Source organism: Zosterops lateralis, assembly GCF_965231275.1.
Source record: "Zosterops lateralis genome assembly, chromosome: 15".
NCBI lineage: Eukaryota > Metazoa > Chordata > Aves > Passeriformes > Zosteropidae > Zosterops > Zosterops lateralis.
The window spans coordinates 14,900,102-14,913,242 of NC_139775.1; the positions used below are offsets into that span (position 1 = coordinate 14,900,102).

At 61.4% G+C, this 13,141-nt stretch overlaps 1 protein-coding gene across 1 annotated transcript; it reads left to right on the plus strand.

Annotated features, from left to right (window-relative positions):
* Positions 1-6,393: 6,393 nt before the first annotated feature.
* METRN (meteorin, glial cell differentiation regulator) lies at positions 6,394-9,150 on the plus strand (the record flags this gene model as incomplete). The annotated part of the gene is made up of 4 exons (XM_083872809.1): positions 6,394-6,479; positions 7,711-8,132; positions 8,250-8,309; positions 8,834-9,150. The coding sequence occupies 4 exons, from the start codon at positions 6,394-6,396 to the stop codon at positions 9,148-9,150; spliced, it is 885 nt and encodes a 294-aa protein (XP_083728935.1).
* Positions 9,151-13,141: the final 3,991 nt, after the last annotated feature.

Below are 13,141 nucleotides of genomic sequence, written 5' to 3' on the forward strand. Positions count from 1 at the left end.
ATGAATGGAGGGATGAGGATGGAGGGGTTGGAGGGGATGGGAGAATGGAGGAATGGAGGGAAGAATGGTGAGGGGAAGGGATGGAGGGGGGAGGAAGAAATGGAAGGATGGATGGAGGGATTGAGGGAGGGATGGAGGGATCGAGGGAGGGATGGAGTGGATGAAGAAATGAAGGGAGGGAGGGTTGGAAGGCTGAACGAAGGGATGGATGGACAGACAGATGCTGGCTCTGGCTCTCTCCCCAGCAGGGCATGGCAGGCTGGAGATTCTGGTGCAGATCCTGCTGCAGACCCTGCTAACCCCAACAGCCACCTGAGGCTCTGTGACAGCCCCTGGGACACAGCGGTGACACCCGACCCTGCACCAGCACCCCGGGGTGCTGCAGGCACCCAAGACAAACCTCTGTGCCCACATGCTGGGGGGAATCCCCTGCCCAAATCTGGCACTGAGACCTGCTGGGGCTTGTCCCATCACTGTCCCCCATCTCCCAGCACCCCCAGTTTGGACCCAGCTTCACCACTGCCCCCCAAACTGGGGGGAGCTGCTCAGCAGGCACATTTAACCCCATCCCCTGTGCCTTCCCCTGGCACGGCCCCAAGTGAGCAGCAGGGTCAGCTCCAGCCCTGGGGAGGCTGAGGGAGCTGCCTGGATCCAGTGCCTGGCTCCTGCTTCCATTATTTATGAGGCAGGTTGGGTTTCACACTGGCAGCTGGGAGGGGGCTTGGGGGAGGAGACTGTGCACACTCACACTCACACACTCACACTCACATCCTCATCACACCCTGCCCAGTGGGGTGACAAATGCAGGAGAAGGTGCTGGAGGGGATCCGTGGCCTCATCCAGGTGTTTTCCACGTATTTTCCTCATTGCCTGAGGAGCTGCAGGTCCTTCTCTTCACAATCTCAACTCCAGGTCCTTCTCCCCACAATCCCAACTCCAGGTCCTTCTCCCCACAGTCCCCTGTCCCCCCAGCAGTGCCCTGGTCCCCAGGAAGGTGTTCCAGGGGACTGACCAGCAGCAGCCTGGGAGCAGAGGTTGTGGTCCAGCCCTTGGGGACACATTCTGCCCGTGGGGCCCTGGATGGTCCCTGATGTCCCCTCGGTCCTGGCACAGGCCCATTGTCACTAACTTCTCCCACCTCCAGGACTGAGAGGGGACAAGTTGTTGTGGCTCCAAGTCCTGGGCACAATCTCATGCCAAGAAAGCTGAAAACTCCTTCAACAGGAGTCATCCCTGGGCAAAAGGAGACTCGGTGTGTGTCCCTGGGGAAGGGGGCACATCTGGGGTGTCACCAGTGCAGGGAGTGCCTGATTTGGGGTTCTGCTCACCCCACTTCACCCTGCAGCTGCAAATCACCGTCACAACCCCCCTGAACCCCCCTGCTCCATGGGGCCTGTCCCTCCTGATCTCCAGGAGGGTGGTGGCAGTGTCCCCACTCTCTCCTGCACAGCTCTGCTCCCCTCTTATCCCATCCCAGCTCTCCAGACATGCTGGAGCTCACACCCAGCCTGTTCCTACAGCTCTGGGAGCCCTCCCGGTGCCTGTGGAGCATCCCCGGCCGGGCTGGACCGCAGTGCGCCGGGGGGAGCCGGTCACCGCGGCAACCGCCGTCGCCTAGCGCCGCTGTCTCCCGGTAACCCGTCGCCTAGCAATGGGGGATTTTTCACAGCTCGGGATGAAGAGTTGAAAGTTATTTTTAGCCCGGCTTGCGAATCAATAGGCAGCTCCATTCGCTGCCCCGCAGGATGCAGGGGAGGGGGGCCCAGGGGGGAGAGGGGGGTGAGGGTGGGGAGCAGAGGGGGCTTGGCCAGCCCGGGGTCACTGTGCCCGCAGGGACCCCCAGGGATCGGCCCCTGTTGTGCTGCCCCAGCGCTCAGAGCTCCTCCCTGCCGAGGATCTGATTCCCTCTCAGGTTCCCCCCATCCTGGCCATGTGTGGGTGAGGACATGGGGACTTTGTGGGGATCCTCACAGAGCCATGGGGACCACAGGATGGTCACAGTGCTGCAGGCACCATTGGACCCTCTTCTCTCTCTGGGGACCCTCATCTTATTGTGGGGACTCTCAGCCAGCCAGGAGGACTCTCCTCCAGCTGCTGGGAGCCGCATCCTTTCATGGGAACTTTCTCCCACTAGTTTGGGCTCACCCTCACCTGGCCATGGGATCCCTATCTTGTCATGGGACCTCACCTTCCATGGGACCCCCACTTGGCCATGGGACCCCCACCTTGCCATGGGACCCCCACTTGGCCATGAGATCCCACCTGGCCATGGCACCCCATCTTGCCATGGGACCCCTGCTTTGACATATGGACCCCATCCTTGCTTTGGGGATCCTCACCTTGCCATGGGACCCCCACCTTGCCATGATGACCCCCACCTTGCCATGGGACTCTCACCTGGCCATGGGATCCCACCTTGCCATGGGACTCTCACCTGGCCATGGGATCCCACCTTGCCATGGGACTCTCATCTTGCTATAGTGACCCCACCTGGCCATGGGACCCCCACTTTGCCATGGGACCCCCACCTTCCATGGGACCCCCACTGGCCATGGGACCCCACCTGGCCATGGGACCCCCACCTTGCCATGGGACCCCTGCTTTGACATGTGGACCCCATCCTTGCTTTGGGGGTCCCCACCTTGCCGTTGGGGACTCTTGCCCTGCCTTGAGAACCCTGACCCGTTCATCCCCTCCTGACAGGCTCCCTGAGCTCCCCAAGCCTTTCCAGAACATATTTCCACTCTCAGGGACACCAGCCTGGGGGTCTGGGTGAGAGGGGACACTGAGAGGGGACAGAGACTGCTGGGTTCCATGGAGACTTATCCCTGCACGTCCCAGGGATGGGCTGGGAGCTGAGCTGAGGCTCCTGAGCTATTTTTTAAAGGCAAGGTGGGTGCCTCCCACAGCCACAGCTCCTTTGGGTGCTGGGCTGGGCAGGAGAGCTCCCCACGCAGCCTGGGGGGGTGGGGAGCTGGATGGGGACAGGCTGGGGACCCCCAGCCTCTGACCTGGTCCCAGCTGCCCCAAATCCTCCTTGTGCCCCTTGCCTGAATATCCCTGCCCATGGCACAGCGTGGAGGGTGCCCAGAGCCACCCCACATTTTGTGGGCACCGTGGATGCCACAGGGACCTGCCAGAAATTCCAGGACAGAGCCTTCCCAGGACAGAAAAAACTTTGGGGTGACCCAGCAGGGAGAGACAGGATCACCAGAATCCAAAGGGAGCAGACAGGGCCCTCCTGCCATGGAGTGAGTGAGTCTGGGATGGGTCAGGGACAGGGCAATCCTGGGTGAGTCAGAGCAGACCCAGAGGGGACATGGAAATGTTCAGGGAGCTGGGAGAACCTGCCTGGGGGGGAAAGGCTGGGAGAGCTGGGGCCATCCAGCCTGTGGGAAACCGTCTGGCATCGTGGTGACACTGCAGGGATCTTGGAAGAGTGATAAAGAGAGGATTTCACCGGGAGCTGTAGGGGCAGAATAAAGGGGAACAGTTTTCAGCTGGAAGAGGGTGAGTTTAGACCGGATAAAAGGAGAAAACGCCTTGTGAGGGAGGCGGTGAGGGGCTGGAGGAGCCGTGAGATGTCCCTGCAGGGCTGGGATAGCACCGGCTGCTCTCCCAAGGTGCTGATGGATGAGTTGAAGTTCTGCTCCCCTGCAGGACGCGTTTGTCCCCGGGTCCCCTCTCCCGGGGGTGGCGGTCACCAGAGGGCACTGCGAGCCTGAGCATCCCAGACCAGCCCCAGGGGACAAACAGGAGCCCCGAGCAGCTCCGGACACGCAGCTGGGGCTGGTGGCTTGGGGGAGCTCCCAGGGATGGGGACTCAGAGACCCCCCACTCCTCTCCAATCCCACTGGGAGAAGGAAGGGGTGACCTGGAGACTCTGGGGACACACTCAGGGGTGGCCACCAGACAGGAGCTCAGGGCACTGCTGTGTGCCCAGAGGTCTGAGGAGATTGTTTGGCGTTCCAGGAGCTGTGCCGGGTCCCGGTGGCCGCTCCAAAGGGGCTCCAGGCCATGCCCGGAATGCAGGGATGCCCATGTGGAGGGAGGGAAACCAGGGCTGGGGGCTGGTCCAGCTGGTGCCGAGGTTTCTCCAGTAACATCCAGTTAAGGTGGGGCGGGGAGGGGGTGCAGCCTCACCCCGGGGCGCTGGAACTGGGGGCAGACACTGCACCATGTCCCAGCTCCCTACACCCAAGGGAACATCCCTGCAGGGGGCTGGGTGGGGAGGGGTCCTTGAGTGGGGACAGCAGAGCCTGGTGTCACCCTGACTCTGGTGCCACCCCTCCCCTGGTGCCACCTCGCCCTGGGGCACCTGGGCAAAGCCACCCGTGGTGTCCCTGCCTGGATTCCCAGCCGGTTCCTCCCTGTGTCACCGGGTGGGCCCTGGCAGTGTCCCCCCACACCGGGGCCACTGTGACCCTGAGACCCCCGACCCAGCCACCCTCCCATGGGCAAAACCCACATGGCAAGTGGTGGGTTCAGCACAGGGGGAAACGGGCCCAGCCCGACCCCCGCCCCAGCCCCAAGACGCCCCCACATCCCGAGCCGCTCCACCTTAACCCACAGCCCCTCCGGCCCCTCATTTTCCACGGATTCCAGCAGCATGACTTCTTTCAGCATCATTTCATGGCCGGAGGGTTGTGAATCCTCCTCCCTCCCTCCTCCCCTTCCCCCCTTTCCCCTCTTTTCTTCCCACCATCCCAATTTACAATCCCTCATTTCCATTCCGCTCCACCCTCTGGCCGGGGACTTTGTTCCCGGCCTGTATCATCCCATCCCAATTGTTCCGTGTTTATTTCAAACATTTTGGCGGGCTGTCACTGGATGGAAACTTAATTAATGGTGGGGTCTGTAGTGATGGCACAATAGCGGCTGGAAGGGAGGGGGGTGGAAATAAATGCCCAAGTTTGGAGGGGGGGATTTGGGGTTCGGATGTCTGTGACCCCCATTCCTTGGCTCCCTCTGCTTAGAAAATGTCCCCGTGGGGAGGGGGATGCGCTGGGGATGGGGGAAAATTATTAGGATGTTGTGGGGGTGTGTAAATTTTGGGGTACACAGTAAAGCAGGAGGTTGGGATGGGCATAATGTGGGGTGTAGCCTGGGGGGTGTGTGGGTTGGGTTGTGTAAAGGTTGGGGTGTGAATAAATTGGGGTGTACAGAGCCTGTGGTGTGTGTAACTCAGGGTTGGGGGGTGTGTAACCTTTGGGGTACACAGTTCTGGGGTGGGGTTAGGTAAACCAGAAGGGCTGTAGTGTGGAGTGTGCACAGCCTGGGGTGTCTGTACCCCCACAAGTGCATGTTTTGGGGTGTAGATGACCGTGGGTGTGCCCAACCTGGCCTGGGGAGTGTGCAGGTCTTGGGGTGCACTGTTTTTGGGGGATGCATGAACCAGAGAAGGGCAGTCTGGGGGTTCATAGCCTGGGCTGTGCCTGTGGCCCTGCTGTGCAGAGTTGGAGTGTCTATGGCCAGGGGTGTGAACAGTTTGGGGTGTGCCCAGTTGAGGTGTGCACAGTTGGGGTGTTCACAGTTTGGGGTGTGCACAGCTGGGGTGTACACAGTTTGAAGTGTGCACAGTTTGGGCTGTGCACAGTTTAGGATGTGCCCAGTTGGGGTGTTCACAGTTTGGGATGTGCACAATTTGGAGTGTGCACAGTTTAGGATGTGCACAGTTTGGGCTGTGCACAGTTTGGGGTGTGCACAGTTTGGGTGTGCACAGTTGGGGTTGTGCACATTTTGGGTGTGCACAATTTAGGATGTGCATAATTTGGAGTGTACACAGTTTAGGGTGTGCACAGTTTGGGATGTGCACAGTTGGGGTACACACAGTTTCGGTTGTGCACAGTTTGGAGTGTTCACAGTTTGGGGTGTGCACATTTTGGGTGTGCACAATTTAGGATGTGCATAATTTGGGGTGTACACAGTTTAGGATGTGCACAGTTGGGGTGTTCACAGTTTGGGGTGTACACAGTTGGGGTTGTGCAAAGTTTGGGGTGCACAATTTGGGCTGTGCACAATTCAGGGTGTTCCCAGCCCGAGATGCTGCAGCCACAGCTGTGCCCATCCCTGACCCCAGAGAATCCAGGTTGCCCCCCTTTGGGAGGGTCTGTAACCCGGGGTACCCCAGCCCTGTCCCTGCCCGGTGTCCCCGCACCCCGAGGAGCGCGGAGAATCCCCGGGGATTCCTCAGCGGGGGCTGCCGGTGCCCCGGGCGGTGGGGAGGGGGCTCTAGGGGCGGCTCCTTGCCCGCCCCTCCGCCTCCATTGGCGGAAAGTTCGGGGCGCGCCGCGGGGGCGGCGGCCGCGCTCCCCGGGCCCGGTGCGGGCAGCGGTGCGGGCAGGGCCGGGCCGGGCCGGGGCCGCCCCGGGGCCACCCGCCGCGGGCTCGGCCATGTGGGCGCTGAGAGCGCTGTGCCTGGCCGGCCTGGGGGCGGCCATCGGCGGCGGAGCGGCGGATCAGTGCAGCTGGAGGGGCAGGTAAGGGAATACCGGGAATACCGGGAATATCGGGAATACCGGGAACACAGGGCGGGCGGGGGTGTCACAGGAGGGTCCCCGGATGGCAGCAGGTTCATGGGGGATGGAGAGTCTGCTCTCCCTGCCCCCCTCTCCATCCTCAGGGCTGACCCCCCTCTCCCGCATCCCTACGGGTGGGATGGTGGGAACCCGCGCTGCCTCAGTTTCCCCGCTCCTGGGCGCGGCTCTGAGGGATGCTGGTCCCCCCTCGGGGCTCCCCGCCTCTCCAGGACCCCTTCCTGAGCCCCTCCAGCCATAAAACCCACCCCCAGCCCCCGGCAGGGCCCGGAGCATCGCCCGGAGGCGCCGGACTCTGAACAAAGAGCCGGGGCCCGCCAGGAGGGGCTGCCCCAGGCGGGGGGCTGGGGGGACACGGGGGCCAGGCAGGCACAGAATCCTGTCAGGGACAAAGGGTTCCCCCAGAGTGTCTCCGCTGCCCCAGGCTGGCGTGTCCCTCCCGCGGGAAAAAACCAGCTCCAGGCATCCCTTGTGATAATGGGCCCCAACATCCACTGGGGATCCCCAAAGTGGGAATGGTGACCCCAAGGTCACCCCTGGGGGTGCTTTGGGAGCCCACAGTGGGTGTGAATGGGGCTGTGCTGCTGTGCCCCCCCCCTCCCCTTAGCTCCTCCTAAAGCTGCTGGGGGGACACAAACACCCCAAAATGATGTGGTTGAACCTCAAGTTCAAATCGTTGAGGGTTTGGTGCTGTTCCTGCCTGTGGCCATTCCTCCTTTTGGGAGTGCAGGGTGGTGCTGTGCTGGGGGACACGGGCTGGGGGACACTCACTGGGGGACACACAGGCTGGGGGACATGGGCTGGGACACACGGGCTGGGGGACATGGGCTGGGGGACACTCACTGGGGGACACGGGCTGGGGGACACGGGCTGGGGAACACGGGCTGGGGGACACGGGCTGGGGGACACTCACTGGGGGACATGGGCTGGGGGACACGAGCTTGGGGACACATGGGCTGGGGGACATGGGCTGGAGGACACACGGGCTGGGGGACACAGGCTGGGGGACACTCACTGGGGGACACGGGCTGGGGACACTTGGGCTGGGGGACACGGGCTGGGGGACATGGGCTGGGGGACACACGGGCTGGGGGACACGGGCTGGGGGACACAGGCTGAGGGAGTCTCTGTCACCCCCTGGGGTGTCGTGACTGACGAAATGCTGTCCCCACAGCGGGCTGTCACAGGAGGCCGGCAGCGTGGAGCAGCTGTCCCTGCACTGTGCCGAGGGCTCTCTGGAATGGCTGTACCCCACGGGGGCCCTTCGCCTCCGCCTGGCCCCCCGCCTGCCCCCCACCAGCGCCGCCCTCAAAGGTGGGAGCCCCCCGCACGTCACCGCCTGCATCAAACCCACCGGGACCTTCCGGGGGGCTCAGCTCTACCTGGAGAGGGAGGGGGTGCTGGAGCTGCTGCTGCCCGAAGCCCCCCGGCCCCGCGCTCGCTGTTTCAGCTGGCTGCCCCAGGAGAAGGTGGCTCTGTTCCTGCAGGCCACCCCACACCCCGACATCAGCCGCCGCATCGCCGCCTTCCGCTACGAGCTGCGGGGGGACTGGCTGGCCCGGCCCGCGCTGCCCGCCGCCAGCATCGGGGCTGAAGGTGAGACCCCTGCCCTGCCTCAGTTTCCCCCTTCTGGGTGCTCGCAGGGGTGAGAGGGGCTGGATAAGGGTGTTGTCTGTCCCCTGGAGGGGTGACAGGCTGTGCTTGGCCTCGCAGGTGCGTGCCGGCCGTGCAATGACACCGAGATCCTGATGGCCATTTGCACTAGTGACTTTGGTGAGTGCAGCCCCCGGGGATGGGAGAGGGAGGGATGGACCCACAAGTGACACTGGGACACCTGGTTGGGCTGGGCTGGGCCGGGCAGAGCACTGCTGGGGATGGGGGTGGGGATGGGGATGGAGATGAAGATGGGATGGGGATGGGGATGGGGATGGAGATGGAGATGGAGATGGAGATGGAGATGGAGATGGAGATGGAGATGGGAATGGAGATGGAAACAGGATTGGAGATGGAGATGGGAATGGAGATGAAAATGGGGACTGGGATGGAGACAGGGATGGGAACAGAAGTGGGAATGAGACAAGAATGGAGATGGAGATAAGGATGGGAATGAGAATGCAGGGACTGGGATGGGGATGGGAATATGGATGGGGATGGAACTGGTGATGAGGATGGTGATGGATGGGGACAGTGATGGAGATGGGAGTGGAGACAGGGACAGAGACAAGAATGGGGACGTGGACAGCAATGGGAATAGGGACAGGCCCATGCTGACACCCCTTCCCACCTTCCCCCCTCAGTGATCCGCGGCAGCATCCGGAGCGTCTCCAACGACGCCGAGCTGCAGGAATCCATCATCGGGGTGAGCGCCACCCGCATCCACCGCCAGAAATTCCCGCTTTTCCAGGCGGGCGGGCGGGCGGGGCGGCCGGTGGGCACCATCCGCACCCCTCTGCGCTGCGGGGTCAAACCGGGGCCCGGCACCTTCCTCTTCACGGGGTGGCTGCATTTTGGGGAGGCCTGGCTGAGCTGTGCTCCCCGTTACCGGGACTTCCAGCGCATCTACGAGGGCGCCCAGCGCAGGCGCCAGAACCCCTGCGAGTTCCCCGTGGACTGAGCGGCTCCGGGAGCGCAGCACGGCCCCAAGGGAATGGGGGACCACTGTCCTGCTGTCACCCAGAGCCTGCCCCAGGGGGACACGGTGCCTGGAGGGAGCGTGGCACATCAGGCTTTGCCATGGAGCCGGGCTGTGGCAGCGCCCGCCGGCGGGCTGGGGAGGGTTCTGGGAAAATCCTGCTGGAAAGGAAGGGATTTTCCTTAGGGAGCTGCCTGGGTGAGGGGGGCAGCAGTGCGGGGTTGGGGCTCCCAGGGGACTGGGGTGCTGCATGCTCAGGGGATGCTGTGGGGCACAGTGGGTCTGGCACCAAGGGGACAGCCAGACCCCCAGACCCCAGCAGGGCTCGGGGACGGGTGGCCAGTCCAGGGACACGATAGGCACAGAAGGGAGTAGAAGGAGCAGCAGATGGATCTGTAAGGTTGGGCTGGAAGGGGGAGCAGGCAGCAGTGAGCCTGGTCCTGGCAGGGGCGGGAGCTGTGGGGAAGATGCTGAGGAAGAGGAGCGAGGCTGAAGGGAGTGAAGGGAGCGGTGAGGTGGGAGGAAAGCTGGAGCGGGGAGCAGAGATGTCCTTGGCACAGTCAGGGCAGGACCAAAGCACCTGGGATGATGCAAGGGAGGTGCCCTGGGAGCAGGGAGAGGTGACCGTGCCACCCGTCCCTGCCAGCCCTCGGGGGAGGCCGTGCCAGCCGCGGGGAACTTGTGACCGTGGGGGTGGTGGGGGGGCGTCGTATGTGCACTAAAGTTATAACGATACCAAATTTGTGACTTCTTTTTTATAAACTAAGCTGTATTTGTAGCGTGTGGCTCCTGTTTTTAACAAGCTGAGCAGGATATTCACCAACAGACACCACAGCGTGTGCCACCTGCTTCCCCCTGTGCCAGCTCCAGCTGTGACCCTGCCTCTCACAGGGCTGGAAACAGCCCTAACACTTGGATATCTCTCTGCACAGAGAAATTTATTGCTGTTTGCACATCCTGCATCCCGGCGAGCCCCAGGATGGGTCACTTTGGGGTCCTTTTCCTGAGGTATCCCTGGGTTTGGGGGCCAGGGAGGGTGGCCCTGTGCTGGCTGGGTGACCCCGCTGGTGGAGGAGCTGTCAGGATTGATTCTCGTCAGAGGCAGCGGCCACAAGGCCTCATTGTGCTGGATGGAGCTGCTCCTCCGGCCCCACCGCAGCTCCAGCTCCTCCGGCTGTGCTGATTCCCTGGGAATGGTGGAGGAAAAGGGATCTCTGGATGGGACATGGGAATCCTGGATGGGGATGGGGAACAGGAGCCTCAGTCAGGGCAGGGACACAGGATCCCCAGCCAGGGATGTGACATGGAAATCCCAGATGGGGATGGGGCACAGGATCCCCAGCCTGGGATGGGACATGGGGCACCCAGTTGGGGATGGGGCACAGGACCCTCAGTCAGGGAAAGGACACAGGATCCCCAGCCAGGGATGTGACATGGAAATCCCAGATGGGGATGGGGCACAGGAGCCTCAGTCAGGGCAGGGACACAGGATCCTCAGCCTGGGATGTGATGTGGAAACCCCAGTTGGGAATGGGGCACTGGACCCCACCCCAGACACAAGACATGGGAACCCCAGCTGGGAATGGGGCACAGTACCCCAAACCTGGGACCTTTCCTCCTCACCAGAGGAAATCTCAGCCCCTGAGCCCCCCCAAAACTCCTCGAGCCCCCCAAGCAAAGCTCCTGCCACGTCTGCTTGTACTTAACACCTTTCCCATTTTGTTTCAATAACACCTTTTCAAATATCACCAGCCAGGGATGAACTGCTGAGTATTTGGTGCCTCTGCTGACCACAATGTGCTTCTCCTTGCCAAAAAAATACTTTCCAAGGAATGCCGTGGGCTTTGGAGCATAATTAAACATAAATATCTATATGTGTGTGTGTATAGAATGATCTGGCTGTGATAAGATCCTGGTGGGTTTGATACACAACACATGTTTTCCCTGGAGAAGAGTTTGCTGCTTTCTTTACGCTTTACTGCCAATTTTATACTTGGATATTTTGATTTTACCCTTTTCACTGCCCCATTTCTGGGGCCGGGAAGGGCTCTGAGGGCAGGATCTGCCCCTGGAGAGGCTGATGCTCCACGCTGGGCACTGGAGGCTGCCAGCATCCCCCTGGATTTTTTGGCAGCAAGCAGGAGCCAAGCGAGGCAGGGGGAAGGGGGAAAAGAGTGGGAAACCCAGCGGAGGAGGGGAAAAAAATGAAGCTGGAAAAGCAATAAATGAGGTGCAAAGGGAATTGTGCTGCCCACGGCATCCTCTGTATGCACGGGGGTAAATCACAGCTGCTCTGACCCTGCCACAATCCAGCATTTTCCTCTGGGTTAAATGATGCTGTTTAACGCTCTGAGCATCCAGCACTTTTCTATCCAGCAGCAAAAAATCTCTTGTTTTTTTCCCAATCTCTTTATTTGGCCGAAGCAGCTCGTTGTGCTGTGGTGGAAAGGGCTGGTTTTGTTGCCACAGAGGTTTTTTTGGGCTGTTTTTGGTGCTCTTTGCCCTGTGTCAGGTGGGGTTGGCTGCCCTGGTTTTCCCTGGTTGTCACTCCCTGGTCAGGGCGTTAATGCTTCCTATGGGATGATAACCAGGCAGCCTGTGCCTCAGTTTCCCCGCTGTGAGATGGGGCTAACAGCCCTTCCCTCAAGGGGATCAGATAGAATCCCACAGCTCCAACATCTCCACCATTCCAGGACTGGCCATCTGAGCATTTCCCCCAAAAAGCAGAGTCCAAACCAAATTCCTGCCCGGCCTCTTGGCACAGAGCGAGGCCGGGAAGGGTGAAAACACAAAGAGACAAACTCCATCCCCAGGAATGTTTCCTCCACATGGGATGGAAAATGTGGTGTAAGGGGTGACCGTGGTGAGGGGCTGTGGCAGCACTTTGGGGACACAGAAAAGGGTGACACGGTGCCCACCCAGAACTGCTCTAAAACCACCCCCTTCAACCAGGGAGGGAATTTTGGGGAAACTTTGGAGAGCAGCGCCCCAAAACTGCTCCCTGTGCCCAGGGAGGTGCCTGAGGCTCCATCATTCCATGGGATGAGCCCCAGTGGGGATCCAGGAATCCACACAGCCCAAATGGGGACCTCTCTGGGTTCTGTGCAGCCCTGTGGGTGGGCGTCAAAACACAGCGTGGTGGCACTGCCGGGTGTCCCCCTGTCCCTGTCCCTGTCACACAAAGGAGTTGTAGTTTCCCGCCATTTCCCCCCTTCCAGCCCTTCTCCCCCCTCTCCTGCTGCTCCCTTCGCCCTCCTCCTCCCCGGCTGCCGGATGAAAGGCCCAACGTGTGAATCGAGGGGCACAAAGGGGAGGCACAAAGGAGGCCGGGCCTGCTCAGCCCTCCCTGTGGCCCCCAGCGCCGAGTGGGGACCCCCAGGGAACCTTCCTGTAGGGTCAGGATGAGGTCCTGGGGGTTGAGGATGCCCTATAGGCTCAGGATGATGTCCCTGGGGTTCAGGGATGCTCTATAGGGTCAGGATGATGCCTCTGCAGTTTGGGGATGCCCCATAAGCTCAAGGATGAAGCCCCCGGAGTCCAGGATGCCCCAGAGGGTCAGGATGAGGATCTCAGGACCAGAAAAAGCTCTACCCCACAACCCTTGACAAGAGGAGAAGCAAAACCCTGATGACCCTGAGCCCCTCCCCAACGCTGCCACCCCAAATCCTGTCACCAATTCTCCATCCTTTGACCCGGACAAAGCCCAGGCAGCACCATCCCAGCGCAGGGAGGGGCTGCAGCAGGACCCCGGCCCACATTGGGGCCCCCACAGCCCCTCACCCCCATCCCCAGCGCGTCCGGCTGCCGACAGCTGGTGGGAAGAAGCTTTTCCCAGCACATAGCGACAAATTCCTGGCGGTCAGAGCTGCTTTGCAGCCGCCGGGGGAAAGCTGGCCTGGAAAGAGGAGGATTAAAAGCTCTTTGGCTCCAATGACATCGCAAACTGGTCCCCATCCCACGGCCACCTGCTCGT